This window comes from Artemia franciscana, chromosome 9, assembly GCF_032884065.1.
Source record: "Artemia franciscana chromosome 9, ASM3288406v1, whole genome shotgun sequence".
NCBI lineage: Eukaryota > Metazoa > Arthropoda > Branchiopoda > Anostraca > Artemiidae > Artemia > Artemia franciscana.
Window position 1 is genome coordinate 33,351,254 of NC_088871.1, and position 23,165 is coordinate 33,374,418.

Sequence of the window (23,165 nt, forward strand, 5' to 3'; positions counted from 1 at the left end):
ACCAGTATATCCTCGCGATTTCGAACTGCATATGGGTTTACTTCACTCACTCGTTGAAACATGCCTGAAAAACATACTGGGAGATCTCCATGGAAATACAGCAATTTAATTGAACATAGCGAAAGTGTAGATAGCATTCAGCATTAAGAGTTGGACAGGAGCATAAGTGGTGGACTGGAGGACTTTTGCTGCTTTCAGCTGGAGATTACAGATGGGCGAAAGCAGAGATGGAAAAGTAGACATCCATGCATATGAGTTGTAATATAGATAAGGACAAATAAGAGAGAAGTATAAAAGACAAAGAATAGAAAAGGGAAAAAAAAAAATTTAAGTTTTTCTTATGATCCTCAGTCACTTTGAAACCTTGATCTTATCATCTGAATGTATTGTTGGAATGGTAGATTTTCATTCATAAGAAGCCAAAGGAATCGTAGGTATCGGTCGATTGGGTGGCATGTAGGACCTCTTGAAATATGAAGCTCTATTACTATAGGATAACTCTTACCTAAACGGGAAAAAATAAGTAGGTGTGACTTTTTTAAATTCATAGCTAAAAGATTACTATCAAACCAATGATAAATTTTCTCAGTCATCATTTGTTACTTTAGTACAAGGGATTCTCCATCTGTAGCCGCTGCACCTACCGTACTGTTATCAGCGAATGTGATTAATTTTTCATGCTTATTGGATGCAGCTATTGGTGCAATTTGGGAATCATATTTCTGGCATTGGCTGCACAGCCCTTCTGCTGCAACTGCTGCTGATGTTTACTATTTTTATTTAATTTTTCTTTTTTTTTAGTACCGAGCAAACGATTCCGAAACTGGCGAGCTTCTGGGATATTTTGTCCTTGATCTCTTCCCAAGAGATGGTAAATATGGTCATGCTGCTGTATTTCCACTAGTCTCCGGTTGTCTGGATCCACATGGCAATCGGATTGTTCCTTTCTGTGCAATGCTAACAAACTTTACTAAGCCAACTTCAGATAGACCCTCACTTTTAGATCATGATGAGGTAAGTGCTTAAAGGAAGAGTTTTTTATTAACCAATTAGAGTTTTAAATAGGGGAAATAAGATAAAACGGTCATTTTGATTGTTCAGGGGTGCCAATTGGGGGTGGGGGGGGGGAGATGCCTCCCTTGATTTTGAAAAATATAATAATTTTTTTAAACCACAAAATACAGGACAAGTGGAGTAAATAAAAGAAAATAAAATAAAAATAAAACAACTATACGATAGATAGAACATGTACAACACAGCTGTAACTCTACTAATGAAAGAACCTCTAAAAGATAACACAACTATAAAACGAAAACAGGTGAAAACTAAAGTAAAACAGTTCAAAATAGGGATGATACCTTGTTATTGACAGTGAATAGATATAAAATTATTTAACTAGATAATTCGAACACATATACAGTGTTCATCGTCAGCAGTAAAGCAGTTTTAAAGCTGATGATGAACACTGTATATGTCTTCGAAATATCCAGTTAAATTATTTTATATCTATTCACTGTCAATAAAAAGGTATCATCCCTATTTTGAACTGTTTTACTTTCGTCATGGAAAGGCAGTGTGGTCTTCGAAGTTATCTAAGGTGAAAACTAACGGATAAATAAACAAACTTAGAGGTGGAAGGGGCCCAGAAAAAAAACAACATAATCCTTTCCCAATTTTTAGCCTAGTTTCCGCAAAGAAGTAATAATGTCAGAAGATCCGAAATACCGAATTATTTTCTTGTTCCTATAAGTCCGGGTTAAATAAAGCAGAAACTTACAATAGCGAAAATATAATATACAATATTCAGCCCGATCCCTTTCTTTTCAGGATAGGTGAAATACCAGACAGAAAAAGTATTGAATGGTCACAAAAGCTACCGTGTAGTAATGCAAGCACTTTTCGAGAATAATGACCACGATTAGCCACTATTTTACCATAACCCACTTTAAGTTTTTCTTTAACATCCCGTACGATATTGGTCCTAAAAGTTAATAGATTCGAACCAATATGAATGCCTAAGCACCGCAAATCAGAGACGCAACGGACGGAGAAGTTAGAACACGGAAGGTAAATGGGCATAGACTTTGCATTAAAGACTAGGTACTCACACTTATCAATATTCAATGACAGACCAACACTTTGGAAATATTTTTAAGTAAATGGTACGGAATTCGAGAGGCTAGATCTAGAACGGCTTAAAAGAAGTATATCAGATCATTACAGGGACATTACAATGCAAAGCAAAAGCATATCATAATCTAGTGCTGAAAATTGCCATTTTCTGTCTATCACTCGGACTATCTGTCGTGGCTTGATGCCCACAACTATTTGATTATAATTCAAAATCTTTTTCAGGAGTGGTCTCCATTTCCAATGTATTGCCGTGCAAAAGTTAAACTTTTTAGTATAAAGGCCAGGAGCAGTTGGGGTGGAAGCTTCCTTTGTATTAATATTATACTGAACATGATAATAATAAAAATGAATAGAAAATAAATGAAAAAGGGCTTCAAAAGAAAGTAAAGAACGATAATAATACTCAAAACGACCAGAAATGATCATGCATATGAGGGGAGCTTTCATCATCTCAACCCAACTCTTCAACTCCTCACGCTAAGGCATGACTTCTTTTCCACTAATGCTTCAACAACGAAAGTTCTAATAAAAAAATCAATATAAAAAATAATCATAATGCCTTGAGAATGGAGATTTTTTTGCATTTGTTTTAAACAATAAAGCTTTTAGTTTATAGGTTCTGAAGGCAATCGGTGAATAAAAAACCTATTGGCTATGTTTTTCATCTTTTATAGCGCACTCAAAGCCGTATCCACGAGGGTCAGGGGCCTTGAGCTCCCAACCCCCGAAATATTTGTCTGACTGTAAAAACGTAATAAAAATGCTTAAAACAGATTGTTAATGTGTTTTTAAAGCCCTTGTCCTCAGGACAAGGGCTGTAAGTTTGGCCATTCGTTCATTGTTTACACCTAGTATATGTTATTGAAAAGGGTATGCATGTATAAATTCTCAATAAATTCTCAATAGTTTGGCCACACAAAATAACAAGGTTTAGAAAGGGTGAGATATAGGGTGATTCTTTAAGGAAATGGGTCGCCTTAGGAAAAAATTTACTGGGACCAAAAGTAAAAAAAACTTGATCATTATCTAAAATGTGGTCTTTAATTTTTTCGTTCGTCTTTGATTTCTGTTTTATATTTGGTCGACTTTAAAATTTATCTTTGAATAAAAATTGAAACCACAATTTCCTATTGATGATTAAGTTGATATAAAAAGACATAGTATACTGACCATTGTAGCTCGGTTAATTTTAATATTCTGTTGTAGGTAGAAACATATTTTCATGAGTTTGGACATGCTATGCACCACATATGTTCAAAGGCTGAATTTAAGAAGTTCAGCGGCACAAGAGTCGAGAGGGATTTTGTCGAAGCTCCTAGTCAAATGCTCGAAAATTGGTGCTGGCAAGAAGAACCTTTGAAGAGAATGTCGGGACATTATAAGGTAGAATTTTCCCCCTCCCGTCTTTTTTTATTTATTCCCCCCCCCTCTCTCTCTCTCTCTCTCTCTCTCTCTCTTTCTCTCTAATTTCTCTCTAATTTCTCTTCTTGCTATCTAATTTCTTGATTAATTTTTTTTTAGAAAAAAAAACATACTAAGACAATGGTCGACGAATGATTTTATTTTTAGATATCGACGGAGGGAACCACGTATGTTGAAATGGGTGTTCGGACCCTTGTCGCCGTGAAGACTCGAGATTATCGGGAGTTTTCTTATGGTTTCTTCTATTTTTCAAGTAATACGCCTACTGTATGTGTATTTTTCGGTACTATCCTCCCCCGCCTGTCGCCACATCCCCACAAAATAGTATATCAGTACGCGGTTGCATCAGAGTAAATGTGGTTTTCGTTATTTCTCGGGGCTCATGTAATAAAAATGCTTCTTGGGCTTATTAAAGCGAATATTTTAGTATGCGTAGGCTTTTAAGTGTCCTGAGCTTGTCTGAATGGGGTGATCTTGATTAATTTTTTTTTAGGAAAAAAAACATACTAAGACAATGGTCGACGAATGATTTTATTTTTAGATATCGACGGAGGGATCCACGTATGTTGAAATGGGTGTTCGGACCCTTGTCGCCGTGAAGACTCGAGATTATCGGGAGTTTTCTTATGGTTTCTTCTATTTTTCAAGTAATCCGCCTACTGTATGTGTATTTTTCGGTACTATCCTCCCCCACCTGTCGCCACGTCCCCACAAAATAGTATATCAGTACGGGGTTGCATCAGAGTAAATGTGGTTTTCGTTATTTCTCGGGGCTCATGTAATAAAAATGCTTCTTGGGCTTATTAAAGCGAATATTTTAGTATGCGTAGGCTTTTAAGTGTCCTGAGCTTGTCTGAATGGGGTGATCAGCAACATTATTTAACATGCAGACGGAAATTAATTACATGCCCACTTTCTAGACAAAAAAAAAAATCTCATGAAAATTACAAGCTAATGCTGATGACAATTTTTGGATGTTTATAACTTCGAAGACCACACTGCCTTTCCATGACGAAAGTATAACAGTTCAGAATAGGGATGAAACCTTTTAATTGACAGTGAACAGATATAAAAATTTTTAACTGGATATTTCGAACACATATACAGTGTTCATCATAAGCAGTAAAACAGCAGTAAATTACTGCTGATGATGAACACTGTATATGTGTTCAAAATATCCTGTTAAATTTTTTTTTATATCTGTTCACTGTCAATTAAAAGGTTTCATCCCTATTTTAAACTGTTATACTTTCGTTTTGGATGCTTATTCAAGAATAAAGTATGTTGAGCCGCGAGTCGCATGGAAAACGGAATGTTGGAAAATTAACCTCCTTAATTCATTCATATTCGGCATTACATTGAATTTGGATTGCAAATTCCCTGGAGCTTAAAGGGTCGAAAGGGCTATATATATATATATATATATATATATATATATATATATATATATATATATATATATATATATATATATATATATTTTAATTTATTTGTTTTGCTTGATTTATTCTTATTTGATGCCTTTTTTATCCGGCCTTTCTTATTTAACCCAGGGCGGGAGAGGGTAGTTATGGTAAAAAGTTAAGATTATTGGGTAAACATGGGTTGATAACTGTGGTTGAGTAAATGATGTTGGGGTTGAAATAGGGGAAGAGTTTGGTATTTCCGTACAGAACTCTTTTGTCTCATTCTATGGAACTGAATTTGTTTGGAATTTTGTTGATGATCGAAATGAATGGAATTAAATTGAATTCTGCTCAGTGACTCAGAGTGTGTCCCATAATTTAGGCATACCTGGCATGCATATTGACTTAAAATTGTTGTAAGTGAAGGAATATGTTTAATTTTGGGTCTTGAGCGGCGGAGTATGGTGGAATAAGAGTTGTTTTCTCCTCGTACTTTCTTTAGAGCGGGCTGTTTTCATTACTGGACAAATAAAGATGGCCGTACACATTCATAGTCTGAGCCCAAATAAACCAATGTTGCATAATATACTTACTGTTATCACAAATAATTTTAAATTTCGTATATATTATTTTCAGACTGGGGAGCCATTACCAAGTGATTTAATGGCAACACTGCGCGCGTCTCGTTTAGCCAATGCGGCTGGTTTTAATCTTCGTCAAATTATTTTGGCTACATTCGACCAGAAGGTACATACAGAAACTGTGACGGATACTGAAAAACTGTTTTCAGATCTTTATAAGACAATATTGGATGTCGAGACCATCCCCGGTACAAATTTCGCGGGAACTTTTAATCATCTTGCCTCTGGCTATCCTGCACAATACTACGGATATCTGGTAAGAATTATTATATATCTACCTATCTATACTAGAGAAAATGCATCTGGAAATACATAATGGTTTCATCTCGTGATTGTATAAACACGTAAACATTCTTGTAGCTTTGGAATTAGGGTGGAGATTGGCTAAAAAAGAAAATTATTCATTTTACTACTATTACTATTAGCAACTCATCGCTGCGCCAAGCCAACTAAGCCAACACAGCTACGCACGCTCCTCCTCCATCGCAATCTATTCAAAGCCTCTCTCTTCACACCCTCTCAGGAAGTTCCCATTTCCCTTAATTATTTCCTTACGATTTCCTCCCACCACGACCGTGAACGACCTGCCCTCCCTTTAGCCCTAGACGGTTGGCTGAAAAGGACAATGTTTCATTCTTCATCTGCAGATCGTGCCTAGGCATCTCAACCTTTGTCTTATTATAGCCATAGAAAGCGGGATTGAACCACACTTTTCATCTAGTAAAGATTCCTCTGTTTTTTGGAGCGCCCATGCTTCAGAACCATATTTGACAGCTGTCATCGCTGTAGCTTCCGTTATCCTAATCATGGTTCGCAGACTTATCGTCCTAATCTTCCAAACTTTTTTCAACTGTGATAAACACCCTTGGTCTTGGCCATTCTACTTTTAACATCATCACTGCACCCACCGTCTTTACCAATAACACTACCAAGGTAAGTGAAGCTGTCCACTTGATCGATCTTTTCATTACCCAACTTCCCCTTTTCATCTTCACTTATTCCTAGCCTTAGCGACATAGTTTTCTTAACATTAATTTTTAAACCGGTTTTAGTTTCCTTAACTTGCAAAACCCTTAAAAGTTCATTCATTTTGCTCATACTTTCATCTAGGATGCTTAAATCATCAGCATAATCTAATTCCAGGAAAGTTTTACTTCACCATTTGCTTCCGTGTTCTACCCTTGCCTTTCCTGCGCTCCTTAAGAAAAAGTCCATCAAAATGATCCATATAAATGGGGATAGAACACAACTCTGCTTAACTACTGATTTGATACGAAACTAGTTACCAACCTCATTTCCTACCTTAACCGCAGCAGTGTTATTCTTTTAAATAGCACTAATCGCTTTAATGTATTGAAAAATGATGTTTTCCCTAAACAATGAGAATTCGGTGTCTAAAAACCAAGCACCAGAGTGTGGGAAATTTTTTATTTACTTCTAACCTGGTGCTGAAAATTATACTTTTTTTCTCGAGTTTTTTTTTGGTAAATTGGAATAGAATAAATAGGTAAAAAAAAAGATTGGATTTTATGTCCAAATTTTTATTTTCGAAGCCTCGGACTTTTGTCCAAGGCTTAAATGCTGTCACATTTAAATAAAAAGTTACCCATAGTGCCATCTGATTTGTGCCTGCTACCAGCTACGCTCTCAACTTTATTTCATGCTTGGAATAGTAATTAAATGTTTTTGAGTTCAAAAAGCCGACTCAATATAAAATAAAATCATTTATATGCACAAGTTCAATACAGTTAAAGATTTCAAATTAAAAGTTACCCCTAGTGCCATCTGATTTGTGCCCGCTACCAGCTACGCTCTCAACTTTATTCATACAGGGAAGAGTAATTAAATGTTTTAGAGTTCAAACAGCTGACTCGATGTAAAATACAATAATTTATATGCACAAGTTCAATACAGTTAAAGGTTTCAAATTAAATCCAGAATATAGGGATATCCCTTCTACTGTATTTACTGATGACAGCTAATGAGTTGCTAGAAGTCTCTGTTCATAACTTCCCTTATTATCTTTTTATTATCACCTTTCTCTGTGTCAATATTTAGAAAGAAATGTTTGTTGCTCTGGTGCTTGGTTTTTTAGGTTATGATATTTTACACGGAAAAAAAATTCTGTTTTTTCACCAAGTTTATTGGAAATTTGTGGCAGCGGCAAAGGCTTTTTCTTTTGAAGAATAAAGTTTTTTTCTCAATCAAAGAAAGACCCTTAAGTAACAGAAAAGTAACACTAAGGAGTTTTTTGACAGCCAGAGCCGTTTCAAGAGTTGATAGGATTGGAAAATAGAGGGTATTGCGTGTTTCATTTAATCTTTTTTAAATGCTTATTTTATTTTCCAGTCAGTGTGGAATTTTGTAAAATAGTTAAAAATTTGTAACAAAGCCAATTATTTATCAATGAATTTAATAAATTTCTACTAGATAGAGGAAATGTTCGCTGTGAAAATGTCAAAATAGTAATATTGTTAGAGATAAGATTATTTAGCCCTTCCCAAGGGATATACGTGATTTTTCTTGTGTTTTCTGGTCCTATGGTCCTATATTCCTATGCTCACAAACATCTTGATGGGATGCCGACATATGTGCATGCATAAAACGCATTTAAATCCATTTTTCAATAGAAGTCCAACTTTTCAATATATTTGCCACTCTCCCAACGTACTATCCAATTTATTTCCCTACTATCAAATATATTGGAAAATTTTCCATTAACATTGAATAACCTGAAAGAACCTCAACACAACTATTCCATTTTAATTCAAAAATCGTATATTAAAAGTTCGCATTTCCTCTTCCAAAACCGAAGTCGATCAGATGACAGTCTGACGATCCTTTAGTGCCTCGTTTTATCCCTGCAGCCCTTCAAGGCACAGGATCAAATGTCAATATAATCATTTCTATCAGAGTGTTGGAAATCCAAAAATTGTGCCTTGAATGATGCATGATACGTTTAGTCGCAGAAGCAAGAGCCTCAAATGATAGAAATAGCCTCGATCAAGCAGTCTCTGTAGCTAAATTTTGGTAAAAGATTTTTTTCAGTATAAAAAAAACACCATCGCTAAATATATTCAAAAAATTTATTTTACCCGAGAAAAATTGAGGTGTTCTGATACAAAAAAGAAAACGTGGGGAAGTCATTGCATAGCAATTCGTGCTTGAGTAGCTACAAGATAAGTCATAAATGCTCCAAGCTTTTAGTTTTAGCATTTAAAAGTTTCAATTTCTCAGGGCAGCAAAAAAAGAAAGATTGTAAATGAAGTCATATTTAAGAATTCAATAATTTGATTTTTCCCAAAACTGTGTAAATAGGTTGGATAAAGAAATTATAATAGCAGTGCAACTGTTTATTACAAGTCATTGGGACCTTTCAACAATCTATGTTCCCTGGGGAGCAATCTATTGTCCCGAGGAAAGAGCTGTAACATGCCGAGTTCCGGTGCCCGGCTTCGGAATCAGCTACAAGTTTTTTTTTTCTTAACGGGCATATCGATATTTCTGGCCAATAAAATGATCTAAAAAGGTCACAATTTTAAAAAAGAAGTTGTATTTTTCCATGATTATTCCATTTAGGAACAATATTTGATCATATAAGTCAAAATTATATCATAATAGCTACATAATCTGTAATTCATTACTGATTGTCCCCAAAGTAGCTGCGTAGTCTGCAGTCCAGTATGAAAACTCAACCCAGGCTTATCAACATATACTCAACATAGGCTCTTATGATCATATATTTGGCATCTGCTTCAGCTACTTTTCAATTTATAAATTCAAAAGTATTTATTTTTGATAAATTTACTTTTTTTAACATTTGTTGTTCAAAAAATAAAAATACCTAGATTCCGTAGGGGGTTAACTTCAAAGAATATTTTACAAAAGCCATGAATGATAGGAAGTTCCGATCGTGTGTTCAAATTTCGAAAAATTTTAGTTGCAGCTCAGAATTTTAATTTTAAACGAGGGAAATTAAAAACAAAATATTATAGTTAGTACATAATAAAAGCTATGCCATTAAAAAGAAACAATAAAACAACAGGCACATAATAAGGGAAATTAACGATGAAATTTTTTTACCTAAAACAAAGAGAAATAAAAAGTGACAATGAAGTCATACTTAAGCAGAAATTACCTCAAATATGAGGTGAGCTGCTGCTCCTCTCTAAGCCAAACAGATTGCCAAACCAATTGGAGATTCCAAAGTAGTATTTACCTATCGCGTGTTCATGCTTTTTAATGAATTGAAATTAAAAGGAAAAATAGTAACGAAAATAAATATCCACTAATTATCAAAAATCCATTTTTTATTATTTCTTTTTTATTTGAAAGCTTGATTAGTAAAAAATTCACAATTCAATATGTATATCGTTTTCAGTATAGTGAAAATGGGAGGTGGTCCCAACTTTGGATAGTGAATCAGGGAGGTGGCAGCCCACCTCTTATATTTGGCAATTTGTGTGTGTTTTAAGTTTCACTTATTATGTGACTTTCTGGTCGCTCCAGGTTTAAAATATCGCTATTTAATTGCCTTTAAATATTATTACTTTTTTACAGTAATATATTTTTTTATTCTATTTACTCCATCTTGGAAATTCAAAAATAAATTTTGAACTGGATCGAAAGAGGACAGTACCGCCACGTTGGCAAGTATTGCTATGTATGCTTTTTGAAAAAAAAAGAATCACATTCAGTTCTCTTATTATTTTGCAGAAAGTTATTTTTTTTTTACTTTTTTTTCTAGTGGTCTGAAGTATTCAGTGCAGACATGTTTGAATCTAAGTTTGCCAAGGAAGGGGTCATGAATCCTAAAGTAGGGATGGAGTACAGGCGTAAAATCCTCGAGCCTGGCGGAAGTGTAGATGCTGATGTGATGATCCGCAATTTCTTAGGTAGAGACCCCACTATGGACGCCTTCTTAAGAAAAAAAGGGATCACAGTCTAATTTTTTTTTATGGTTTTAAAATAGTTTTAAAGCCGTTTATAGATTTGTTATAAAGAGAAGTTCTGTAATAAATTCTGCTCTGTTATTAAAGTAGTTGTTATTGTGTTTTTAAGATAATTTCTAAACCAGCATTTTACAACTTCAGTTTACTGCTATGACCGGACATTAAAAAGGATTCAATTTCGAATAGAATGCACAAATAGGTCGTTTGGAATTGCAGCTCATTTTTGATCGATATAAGGGAAATATTGCGTCTGTACTCAGGAACTACTGGAAATCAATGTTTTAAAACTGAAATGAGAAAAAAAAAACTTTTCCTGGATTTTCGCATTCTCCCGTAATTTCCCGGAAACGAAACTGTCGTCACTATGAAATAAAATTCTTATGAATCATATAATTTTAGACTCGCGCAAAACTTGGGACTATCTCTTCGAGAACTCAGATATAAATTTTGCATTTCCTCTAGATGCTATGGATATGCTTCTAGAGTAGCAGTCCAACTACAAACTACGGGTTCTCCCTTTTCATCTTGTTTATCAGAAACTGTTGATGAGACTACAAGAATTCGTTGTGATCAGAATCCATCACTTCTTGATCTAGTTATTGTTTCTAGTCCTGGGCTATTAATAATCAATGATTATCTGCCCCCCCCCCCCCTTGGAAAAAGTGACCATGTTACAATTCTCTCTATAATTAATATTTACAGCTACTACTTATAAACAAACTACTTATAAGCGTCGCTCATTTATTGATTACGATGCTATATGTAGAGATTTAGCATGTGTTAACTGGAGCTTTACCACAGATGATGATCTTGAGACTTCTTGGCATATCTTCAAAACTTCATTACTTGGTTCAGAATTGAGATATAGTTGGGCCAGGATGGTGAGACAGCCTAAAACACTGCCATATCTAACTCCTTTTATTGGTAATCTCATCCAAAGAAAATCCAAAGCATGGAGAAAAAGTATTGCAAAGACAGGAATTCCTGCAACTTCAAAAGATACCAGGTAGCCAGAAATCTTGTTACAAATAACATTAAAAAAACTCAAATCAAATCACAAAAATAAACTGGCTCAGCAAATCAAGGTAAATCCCAAACTCTTTTGGAGGCATGCATCAACTAAAAAACCAGGCAGACACTCAGTTCCAAATTTAATGGGAAAATGGACATGTAATTAATTACAAACAGATTTTAAATGGATTACAAACAGATTTTAAATGGATTGTAATTAATTACAACCACTATGCCAGATATTGAAGTAACTGAATGCATGGTGAATAAGAAATTTGCTTCAGTTAATGTATACAAGTCTAAGGGTCTGGACAGTGTTCATCCTCGGCTTCTCAAACATGCTAAGGATATTCTAGCTGCCCTATTAGCTGTAATCTTCCAAAAATCAATCAAGGCTGCACAACTTCCGGTGGATTGGAAAAAAGCATACATAACTCCGATTTTCAAAAAGGAAAAAGACATTCTGCTGCAAAATACAGGCCAATCAGTATTACCTCTTCTGTTGTCAAAGTGATTGAAGGAATAGTTAATGACGCTGTTATTAAACATCTTGAAAAGAATGGCATCCTTCACCATTCTCAACGTGGTTTCCGAAGTGATAGATCTGTTGACACAAATTTGCTGCAGTCTTACAATCTTGTTATAGATCTAATAGACAAGGGAATTCCTGTTTATGTTGCCCTCTTTGACCTAGCCAAAGCCTTTGATAAGGTCTAAGGCATTCCTTACTGAAAGGACTCAACAGGTCAGAATATTCACATCTCATGGGATGCTAATTTATTCAAATTCGTCGCCAGTCAAGAGTGGTGTGCCGCAAGGTACTATCCTTGGCCCTACCCTCTTCAATATTTTTATTAATGATGCCCCTAGGGTAGTACACAATTATTTAACTTTATATGCAGATGATTCAAAACTCATTGGTGGTATCAGAAACTGGCTTGATGCAGATGTTTTTCAACGTGATATAAATGAACTTAATAATTGGGCAAATGCCTGGTTATTGAGCTTCAACATATCTAAATGCCATATCCTTCATTTTGGAGAAAAAAACTTATGTTTTGAGTACACTCTCAATAACCTACCACTTGAGGCTGTTCCCGAGGATAGAAATCTGGTTGTCTTGGTTGTTGAGAAACTTAAATTTGATTCTCTTGCTGCTATTGCTGCTTCATCAGCTAACCAGACTCTAGGAACAATAAAGAGAACCACAGCAGCCGCTTTCCAGTAGTCATGACAACCCTATATAAAGTACTTCTTCGACCAAAACTTGACGTTGGCGTGACACTTACATCCCCTTTTTACAAAAAAAAGACAAATTCATCCTAGAAGCAGTCCAAAGGCGAGCAACAAAATTGATTAGCAAATTCCAAACAGTCCCATATTGTGAGCATCTTCGTCGCCTCAAACTACCAAGCCTAACATATAGGCGCGAACGCGGTGATGTCCTAACTGCCTTCAAACTTATCTCGACAAACATTTTCCCTGATTTATTCTCGTTTGCCACCACCTCTTCTACCAGATGTCACTGAAAAAAAAATGTCTAAGGCGTCATGCTGACTCCGCCAGAGAAATCAGTTCTTTTCAAACAGAGTCACCAGCCTTTAGAATAGACTGTCAGAATATGCTGTCTCTGCAACTGAGTGATGTAGGGCGGAAGTATGGTTGGGCAGCCCATGAGTCTTCAACTCGTCTTTAATTCTTCACAGAGCCTACAAGGAGGAAATCCTTATATTGCTCCAAGCTGCAATTTAAGGTAATCAAGGTATTGCAAAATTGATTTGAGTCTCAACCAAACCTATTTAGAATTAACGGTTAAAATTTTAGATATACATTTTCAAAGTCCAGGACTGATTTACCTCTGCGCAAAGAAAACCAGAAAAGGAGTGACTTAAATTCTCATCACAAGCGCATTGAGCAGAAGGGCAAGTGGAATGCCAAACAAACTTTGTGGGAAGCAAGAGCTAGGTAGATAGCTGTGCCTTTTCGTGACCTGCTATAGATCCAATCTTTGAAGGTATCAGCAACTTTTTTCATTTGTCTGATTACTAGATGGGAAGTTAGAAATCATTGAATGATATCCATCTCTACTGGAAACCAAAATATTTAAAAAGAGTATAATTTTGACATTCAGAAAAAATATATTGATCTTCTGACAAAAAATGATCTTTCAAAGTATGGCCCTCTTCGGAGATTATCATTTTCAAATTTTGACCGACACCCTCCTATTTAAAAAAATTCAGCTCGCATTTTTAGTACTAGCCTATCTCTAGCTTTCTATAGCCAACAAGAAATAGTTCATAAGTAAAAGGATTAGCAAAGGCTTGCGAATTTTAAGAGTGAGTCAAAATAAGGTTGAATCTTTGATTTTAATTTGTATTTTGAAACGCTTAAACTAAGGTTGTACTAAGTTTTTCAATCCTTGTGGTTAACGATCACAATATAATAAAAAAGGTAAAATTATAGCAAATCGTATAACTGGCTTTCGTATAAAGTGAATATTCCACTCGATGCCTTTTTTATGCTCTTTGCGAATATAATCATCGCTTCTACCTTAAATTTAAATTTAAGCACTTTTTAACCTAACCTAAACTAACCTTGTTATAAATAATTTTAGCACTGAGAAAATGTAGCATTATTTTGCGGAAAATGAGCGATAAGACTCTAATTGAAAATTTGTCATTTTGAAGAGCTCAAAAAGTGCTTAAATTTGTATTTTCGATTGAAGCTATTATTATATTCGTAAAGAACAAGAAAAAAGGCATTAAGAGGCATGTTCACTTTATTGGTAAGTCAGTTATATGAACTGTCATAATTTTTTGAAAATTCGTCGTTTTTAAGAGCTAAAAAAGTGCTTAAATCTCAATTTAAGGTAGAAGCAATTATTGTATTCGTAAAGAGCATAAAAAAGGCATCGAGTGGTATACTCACTTTATACGAAAGCCAGCTATACGATTTTCTATAATTTTACCTCCAATGAAAGCAGAACAAGCCAGTGGCGCCAATGGATTGGGGACCCTTCCCCCTTTTCTGGGAAACTGGGTGATATAGACTACCGTTCCATTTTCCGTTTCTAAGTACGTCATAAAAAGATGCCAATAAATCAGAAAAGATAAGAAGCTTGAAAAATTTCACAGAAATGGTCAAATTAAGAGACTATCTCACTAATTGAAGTCTAGAAGAACAGCCTTGATGATCAGAGAACTGGGCAGAAAAACAGAGACTAAGACATGTAGCTGTCTACAGTAATGCAAACTGCTACCTGGTCTTCCAGCTTTTCGCAAAAACGCCGAATGTAGACGCAGGCTTAGGCAAGTATTTCAATTTGAAATCACGTGAACAAAATCAAGACAAGAAAGAGATCTTGTTACTGCTGCTCCTGTTAGTAAATTTGTAATACCGTATTAGAATCATTTCAAAATGCTCGAACATAAAAATTAAAATGACCTACTGTTCTTCAACCCGCTGATTTTGTGGGTTTTGCAAAATGTTTGATTTTGCCTAACCTATTTCTCAGTCAATTGATAATCCCAAATAAAGCCAATTTGAATTGGAGTAAGCAAAAGTAACAAAAATTTGTTAAAATTCTTGTTAGCTACTTTTTATAATGTTGGAAAGGGGTTTATACAGCCTGTGACTTAGCCTATATTATTATCACTTCATTAGGGAAGGAGAGCAACTAGCCATATGAATAACATGGATTATTACTCCTAGGCAGCCTCCCTTTTATGTAAAATTACCCTTGTCAATAGGTTAAGGTGTTGAGAATCTTTTTATTCTACTTTGTATTGCATTGGCCAATGAGATAAGGTGGTAGGCTATTAGACCTCTTTTAGAGAATCTTGCTGGGGGTGTGACTTCATCAAGGTTTGGCAGCATTATAAGTCAGCTTTCATTCCACATTCTTCTAGTCACAATTGATCCCCTTCTTAAATAAATCAACAGTCTTCATTGAGCAGGACTGTCTGAGAGAATGTTCCACAGCAGCATAGAGCAAACAGTGCAGAAGTTCTGATGCAGACAATAAAGACTGATGAGGCCTAAAGTTTCTGGTATTGTTCCCTGTTGACACTGAAGAGGGTTGGGGAGAAAACTGAAACTAGACTTACATGCTCAAGCAACCTACAATTCATGATAATATCTCTTCTCTTTTCCTGTACATCAATTTTGTGAGTCTTAGTGATCCATGATGCTCTTCATATGGCTTTTCTTGCAGGTTTGATACAAGCTTGGTGGCTAGGTGCAGAACATCTTCCAGTGCCTTGGTATCCATTTGATACTGGGGAAAGGCTAATATCTTACCAAACTCTATATGTGGGCAGACTAATGCCTTATAGAGTTTCATTACTGCATATTTTTATATATATTTTATTGGTTGTTTGTGCTAAGTTATATTATAGCAGCATCCCTGATTCAGCTCTTTCTCAATCCTTGCTACCTTAAAGTTCTTGAGGGAATTGCTAGAATAGTGAAATACTTTTGTTGCTCCCTCCTCACCCACTATATTAAGTTGAGTTTTTGGCTCTGATATCTACTTTGCCATGACTAAAAACAGGCTGATAAGAGACCAACCCTGCATTCTACTTAGCATAATGCAATTAATTTCAATAACTTATTGAATATGCATAATTATTGCGCTCTTGAATGTGATTTAAGTATCAAAATGTATTTCTTCAAAAAAAAAAAAATCTTGTAAACCTCTAGAACCCTAGAAACTAACCAAAAATATTGTTAGCTTATACTACTGAATATGATTACAGAAATATGACAAGGATTTTTGTAGCATATCACAAGATAATAAACAATAAAGAAATATATTATTTAGGACTATTTTGGACCTTCAGAGGGGGTAGGGGGGATGAAATTATTATAAGAGGAATAACAATAACATTTGGTAAGAACATAAAGTAAGGAATGTAATAGTTCTGCTTTTATTCTATTAACAAGTTTCTTTGGGAGCAGTCAATCTTTAAAGTAGTTCCTTTTTTTAATCTTGAATAATCAAAAGAATAAAGTAGGTGCCTAGTGCTAATTCAGCCAATGAGATTTTTGAAAGTACATACAAATGGTATTTTCATAGCTTGGAAAATTCCAAGGTTATTTCAGTTAGATGCTTAGGCAGTTGACCAATTTTACTAACTGAGAGTAAGCTTAAGGGAAATTGTAATTTAGAGGCTTACTTCTAATTTGAACAGCCACAATCCAAATTTGGATGCAACAAGGAATTTTCAAATTTCCTAACTCCACCCCTTCTCAGCTTGTAAGGACTCAAAGACTACAAAGACAGGTCTGGATTTTGACTTTTTTCAAATTATGTTCAAAATATTTCATTTTTTCAGACAGCAGGCCTAGGCAAAGTAATTCTTAGAGATTGGCCTATGCCTCAGACCAAATTTACAGCTTCATTCATGATTAAAACTAGTGTTAGTAGAACCAATCTGTAATAAAATATTTTTCAGGTTTAGCTTAGGATCTGCATCTTTTGGGCTGTAGGCCTTGATAAGGTCTCAGGATTTGACCCAGTTTCTAAATTAAGTTGTAAATTTGTTCAAAGTTAGAACCTAATTTGAATTATGGAAGAAGTGAATATATAGGGTTATAGACACCTTCCCAAACTTGTATTTGGAATGTAGCTTTGTTGGTGAGCATTTATTCCAATACTCAGATTTTTTTTTATTCTTGAAATTTTCAAAGGGGGATGAGGTGAAGGTGGTTGCTCAAAGTTACCCTCTCAGGCTCCAATTTAGGCTGTAAGTATATTCCTAAAAGCCCCAATGACCTAGTTATGCAACTCCTGGTGTTTGCAAAAAGATGCGACAATGTATCTGGTGGCTGAAAACATGGGGTTGGGGGATGCTTTGACTCAGAGGCTCAAAGATATCCAATTTTTAATTTAGAAGTCTACATTTCAAGTTGTTTTTTAATATCTTTAATTCTTAGTTTGTTTTCTTGAATTTCAGACTTTTTATGTTTAGAATAAAGAATTCGCTTTGAAAATAACAGGATAAATTCTGAAGGTGGTATTTGCTATTTATGAATATAGGTAAAGTTAGTTTAAATAGGACAGTATAACCCTATGCTTTAGAAAGAGGGCAGTTTTCAAAAATTCTTGTAAACACCTAACACGTGTCTTGTGTCTATATGATCAAAGAAATATTGTTTGAGTAGGAAAAATGTCCATGAGGCATTTCTTGTGTCAACTCAATCTCATCTTGCCTTTCAATGGCACTGGGTGCCCCCATTAGACACCACGTCTCTGCTTTTAGGAATTGTTCTACATCCTAAAGTTTGGCCCTAAAAGGCTATTTCCAGTTTCAGTTTCCACCAATTTTCAGTTAATGACTGGTAAAACAAAAAGATAGATTCACTGGTTATAAAAATGTTGAAATATGATAAAAATGGATATCAAGTATGTCAAATTTGTGTTTTCAACAGAAATAAAACAAAAAACAACATTAAAAGAAACAGAGAAGTAATAGCCATTAATAACAAAAATAGAGAGTATACCTCCTTATATCTCTATTGATTAAACTGGGGTACTTTTGTTCAAGACAATTCCCACATATCACTTCATTTGCATTAAAAACCATCCCTTAAAATATACTGCTGTACTACACTATTGTGCTCTGCCAACATCAGCCCTACAATTGAGTATCCTATGCTTGTCTACTTTTTGGTGCAATGCCTTGTATAGGTCCTTTAGGGTCTTTAAAAAATAATAGTAAAGCCAGGAACTCTGTACCTTAGTCTTATAAAATCTTCTCAATTACTACATCATTTTGACATAGCAACTTTTTAAGTTTTCTAAAAAGGAATGCTTTACTCTTCCAACATGGCCTCAATGCATTGCCAAAATGTCTAGTTTTTGTTGTTGTTTACTTATGTGTTTTTTTTATAAAGCACATGTTTCATAAAATTTCTCTAGGCCTTAATCAACTTGGTTTCCAAAAAAAATAGTCTTCAATGTATAATGTATAGTTAATACATTTCTGAGGGTATTCAATCACATTTATTTCTAAAAAGTATCATTCAATGAATATAGTATACATGTAGATATTTACCAGTTCAGTGTTCTAAATATTTTGTGTCACTATTTGGCAGTAACAGTAACAGCATGATTAATCAGGAGTGGAAAAATCCTTGATGTTACTAGAATTAGCATCAGAATTAAATTTTTTTTCCAATTTCTCAAATAAATCTATCATCATGTTTTTTTCCTGTGAAAGATATGAATTCTTTCTTAAAGTCCTGACCTATTTAGATCATTTTTGTGGCTGGTCATTGCTGTTCCTTCTTTTCCAACCATAGTTTTCATTGTCAATTTCTGTTCATCTTTACATCAGAAAGTTTTTTTCCTTGCCTTTTGCTTTAGCAGCTTAGATTCATATATCAACTCATTTAATTTCTTTAGGTGCTATAGATAATAACTGCATCTTTTCCAGTTTCTAACCACAGATCACAGTTCAAAATTTTCATTTACAATTCAATGTGATTCTTGCTGTTGTTTGTTCCATACCTTTTACTTTAGCTGTTGTGATTCTCACTTTCATTAGTTTTCTGATCACATTTATCTGTGATTAATTTTTATCATTCAACCCCTTAAACATTGTAAATGACCTTGAATTAGAATGAGCACCTTTGTAAAATCATGTTTTTCTTGTTATTTGACCTTTAACTTTTGCCTTGGCTTGTCTTTTGTCATGTGAAAAACAGTACTGGGCCCCAACAATTGGCATGCGGCAGGCTTCTATATATGGAATCTTGTTGTTGCTTGTCTATCATCATGTTTTTTTTTTTTTTTAAACAATTAAATTACATCTTAGTTTTCCATTGGTTGTCTGAATATGCTTATTACTTGGAGTTTTTTAAATCTTTGAAGTGAATATTCTGCTAATTTTCTTGTGATATGAATAACTAATAGACTCCTCTTTATCCTATCTAATTATTTATCTGGAGAATATATATATATATATATATATATATATATATATATATATATATATATATATATATATATATATATATATATATATATATATATATATATATATATATATATATATATATATACATATATGTATATATATATATATATATATATATATATATATATATATATATATATATATGTATATATATATATATATATATATATATATATATATATATATCTGGTGAGTAATGGAAGGGAGTATCCAAGAATCGTCATGACCGTTTTGGATAAAAGCTGCTTGACAATAACGGCTGTATCATGGTGGTGCATTCACAACTGATCTTGCCACGAATTGGGTCTCTTTGTGTGATTCCTTTGATGCAGTCATTTCGTGTCTGACCCTGGAGAACCCATTCTTGCAGCACAGTTCCACATGAGTTGAAAAAAAACACATCAGCATGACCTTGATTTTGCCCTTGATCCCTGACCTTGAGATCCTCCTCTTTCTGGTTCTTACCAGTCGCCTGAAGAACAAAATTCGCTTCAGAAGACGGTTTTTGTAAACTAGGTTCGTTATCTGAAGTATTTTTGAGTTCGTTTTCCCTGGTTTCACAAGGTGTTTTGTCACAACTCATCAAAATCGTAACTAGTTTCCATCATCACAATAACAAAACCAGGGCTACACTAAAGACAAATTGGTCTAAAGATCTGGAAATAATTGTGTGACTAAATGAAATGTAAACAAAACATTGTATCACTGCTATCACATCTCCAGGGTTGCAACGATAATCACAATAATGAGAAAATGCAAAACTGTGGTCCATATATTTTTTCTAATAAATATGATGTTGATAATAGACATTTTTTTCGATAAAAGTTTCCTTTTTTCCTAGTTTGTGAGTCCGAAAACAAAGACAAATGAAATAAAAGTAAATAATGTTGAACCTGAATCCTTAGCTTCCTCCTCTAAGTCGGAATAAAATTACATTGATAAGACAGGAAATTCAATTTAGGAAAAACGAAACTGGACATAGTATAAGAATCAGAATTGCCAGGTAGAACTAGTGTGAAAATTATAAATAATTTTAGAATGTTCTCATAACAGATATTTGTCATTAATTTTGATTTTAGAGAGCACTCTTGTCATGATGCGAATCAAATATAGAATCAAACATAAGAATAAGATGAATCAAGATAAGAATCAAACAAGTGCTTTGATAGAGAATTTTGACAGTCTGAAAATTACAAATCAATGATTTTTTTTTTACTTTGAGTGGTTGAATTGATGTAGCTGGCACTAAAAATAAAATAATGAAGGAAATCTCAATCTTTCTCTTTCTTGCATCCAGATTTTTTTTATTTCTAATGTTTTGCTGTGTATTATTCTGTAATTCTAGATTTTATTGCTAAGATTTCTATTAAAGAATAAACTGTAAATTATGATTTGATAGTACCACATAGGCCTCATGGATGCTGCCAAGGAGCAATGATGCTCCTGGGAATCAAAAAGACACATGTCAGATGAAATAAATTACCCATAGTTCACAGGATTCAAAATATTTTATTTAAAAACCACATAATAAATAAAGATCCAGACTGCAGATTCAGACCGTGTTAACTCCCATAAAATGAATGCGAAGGATAAGCCATTGTAAGTTTTACACATAGGTCCACTCTGGTCTTATTTTCAGGTGGACTCTAATGTTCTTCAAAAATAGGAAAGGATATAATATCCCCAAAATTCCCTTTTAAAACTAATTCTCCTGAGGTCCTTTGCATAGATCTTGGTTGGGGGGGGGGGGTCTCATTTGTATTGTAAGCATATCTCACTTTTGAGATATACTGCATATCTCACTTTGCTGCATATCTCACTTTGTTTGAATTCATCAATAAAAAATAAATTTAAGGCAATGCTGATTCTAAAAGGGAAGTTAAAAAACATTTCTTCTAGGTTTTGAAAAATGGATGAAGATAAGCCAAACTTAAATCTGGACGAAAGCACCTGGATGGGATGGATTAACACCTGGGTGTTATATGCTGGTGAAAATCCTACAGACTTCTTTTATTATACATTATTAATTCTTTCTCCATTTTTATTTTTATCTGCTTTATTAACGTGGAGACTAACAAAACAAATAGAAGCCACTGAAAAAAAGACAAATAAATCAAAAAAGAAGAAGCAAAGATAATTGGCTGCCATTGTACCCTGTATAGCCTATAAATGATCTACCCTAGACAACAAACCATCCTTCACAATGTTATTTCTACCATGTAAAAAAAAAAAAAAAAATGCTGGTGAAAGACTCCATGTGTTCTATTATGCAATCAACTTATGAATATGGCTTTTTGTAGAAAAAGATTAACCCTGTAAATGATGCTAATCTCAGAATGTGTTACTAGTGTTAAAGAATGCTCACATTAAGTAAAATCAAAAGTTGAAAGTACAATTTAGTCCCAGTGCATTAATATGTTTATTTGGTTTTGAAACAGATGCATTGCTGCAAAACTGTTTGTGTATGTTGGAAATCAAATTTAGTGCAGCAGTCAATAATCTGTTTGAATGATATTTGGGGCAAGATTGAATTTGAGTGGTTAAATACCCAAACACTTTGCCATATATGTAAGAGTAATTAATCATCTATGCAAGATATTGGAACATTGGCCAGCATTAACGTGAATAATACAAAGAGCCAAACACGATTGAGGAACTTCCTGTCTCTACAGTTCATTGAGTTAAAGCATTCCTTTTGTGTTTCTTTTACTAATTTATATTGGGAGAACTATCATTTTTGCAGTTTATTTTGGAGTTGGTTCATCTTTCTCAATGTTTCTCAGCTTTTATAAGGTACAGTTCTCTTTAAATTGAATAAAAGCTTAGAGATAAGTTTGAAGGCCTATAATAAAACGCACACTCTATTATTTTACCCAGGTTTTCCAAAAAGATGAGTTTTCAATGCATGTAACAGGAACCGTAGAAAATGGTAAAGAAAAGGGCTTGCGTGCTTAGAAGAAGGGACTGCTGTCTAAAGCGCCACCGAGAGAAGATGGGGATCCCCCGGGATACTTTCTTTACTGGCCTTCATATCAATTGCTATTTTTGCTAAGGAATGAATTTACTTACTTACTCTTGTGTAGAAATAACTTTTGTATCTTTTACAAACTGATTTTAAAGCAAATGAAGTCGATAGTCTGTAGTAGTAATTGCTGCACCATTAAAAGCAAATACATCCATCCTCGTCAGTTGTAGCTAGCCATTAGAATTATATGTACTGGTTGTAATAACAGATAAAGGGGTATTCACTTGTATTAGTTGAATTTGTAGATAAATAAAACGTACTTTATATGGCTCTAGATTAAACATCTTAACAGAGATTTCTAAATAAAACACGTAATCATTTTAGTGAGTTGACAATTTTCAGCCCTCAGTAAAATTGACAATAATATGCTATTTATGAAGATATGAAAATTACTTAAAATTTAACAAAGAAATTAACTTTTAGCTTAAAAGTTATTAAACTTTCAATAAGTTTAAAGTTATTAAAAGTTTATTTTAATAACTAATGTTTGTACTATCTTTTTTTAATGATTCATAAACTTGCTTTGCTTTGTTTCTGACCCCCATCAGTGCTCCCTGAAGCTTGATACTCACGTCATTCCCATGATTAACAGA

At 34.1% G+C, this 23,165-nt stretch overlaps 2 protein-coding genes across 3 annotated transcripts in view; both read left to right on the forward strand.

Moving 5' to 3' along the window:
• LOC136031299 (thimet oligopeptidase-like) overlaps positions 1–10,640 on the forward strand; it is a 65,390-nt gene extending 54,750 nt beyond the window's left edge. The window contains exons 10-13 of the mRNA XM_065710750.1: positions 802–1,014; positions 3,340–3,516; positions 5,598–5,858; positions 10,350–10,640. Of these exons, the coding sequence (XP_065566822.1) occupies positions 802–1,014; positions 3,340–3,516; positions 5,598–5,858; positions 10,350–10,550 (852 nt within the window). The 3' untranslated portion in view covers positions 10,551–10,640. The remainder of the gene's footprint in view (positions 1–801; positions 1,015–3,339; positions 3,517–5,597; positions 5,859–10,349) is intronic.
• An 11,041-nt stretch (positions 10,641–21,681) lies between these two features.
• Positions 21,682–23,165, forward strand: part of LOC136031301 (proton myo-inositol cotransporter-like) — a 132,500-nt gene continuing 131,016 nt past the window's right edge. For both annotated transcript variants that reach the window (XM_065710752.1, XM_065710755.1), the window contains exon 1: positions 21,682–22,340. In XM_065710752.1, coding sequence (XP_065566824.1) covers positions 22,320–22,340 — 21 coding nt within the window. In that variant the 5' untranslated portion in view covers positions 21,682–22,319. The remainder of the gene's footprint in view (positions 22,341–23,165) is intronic.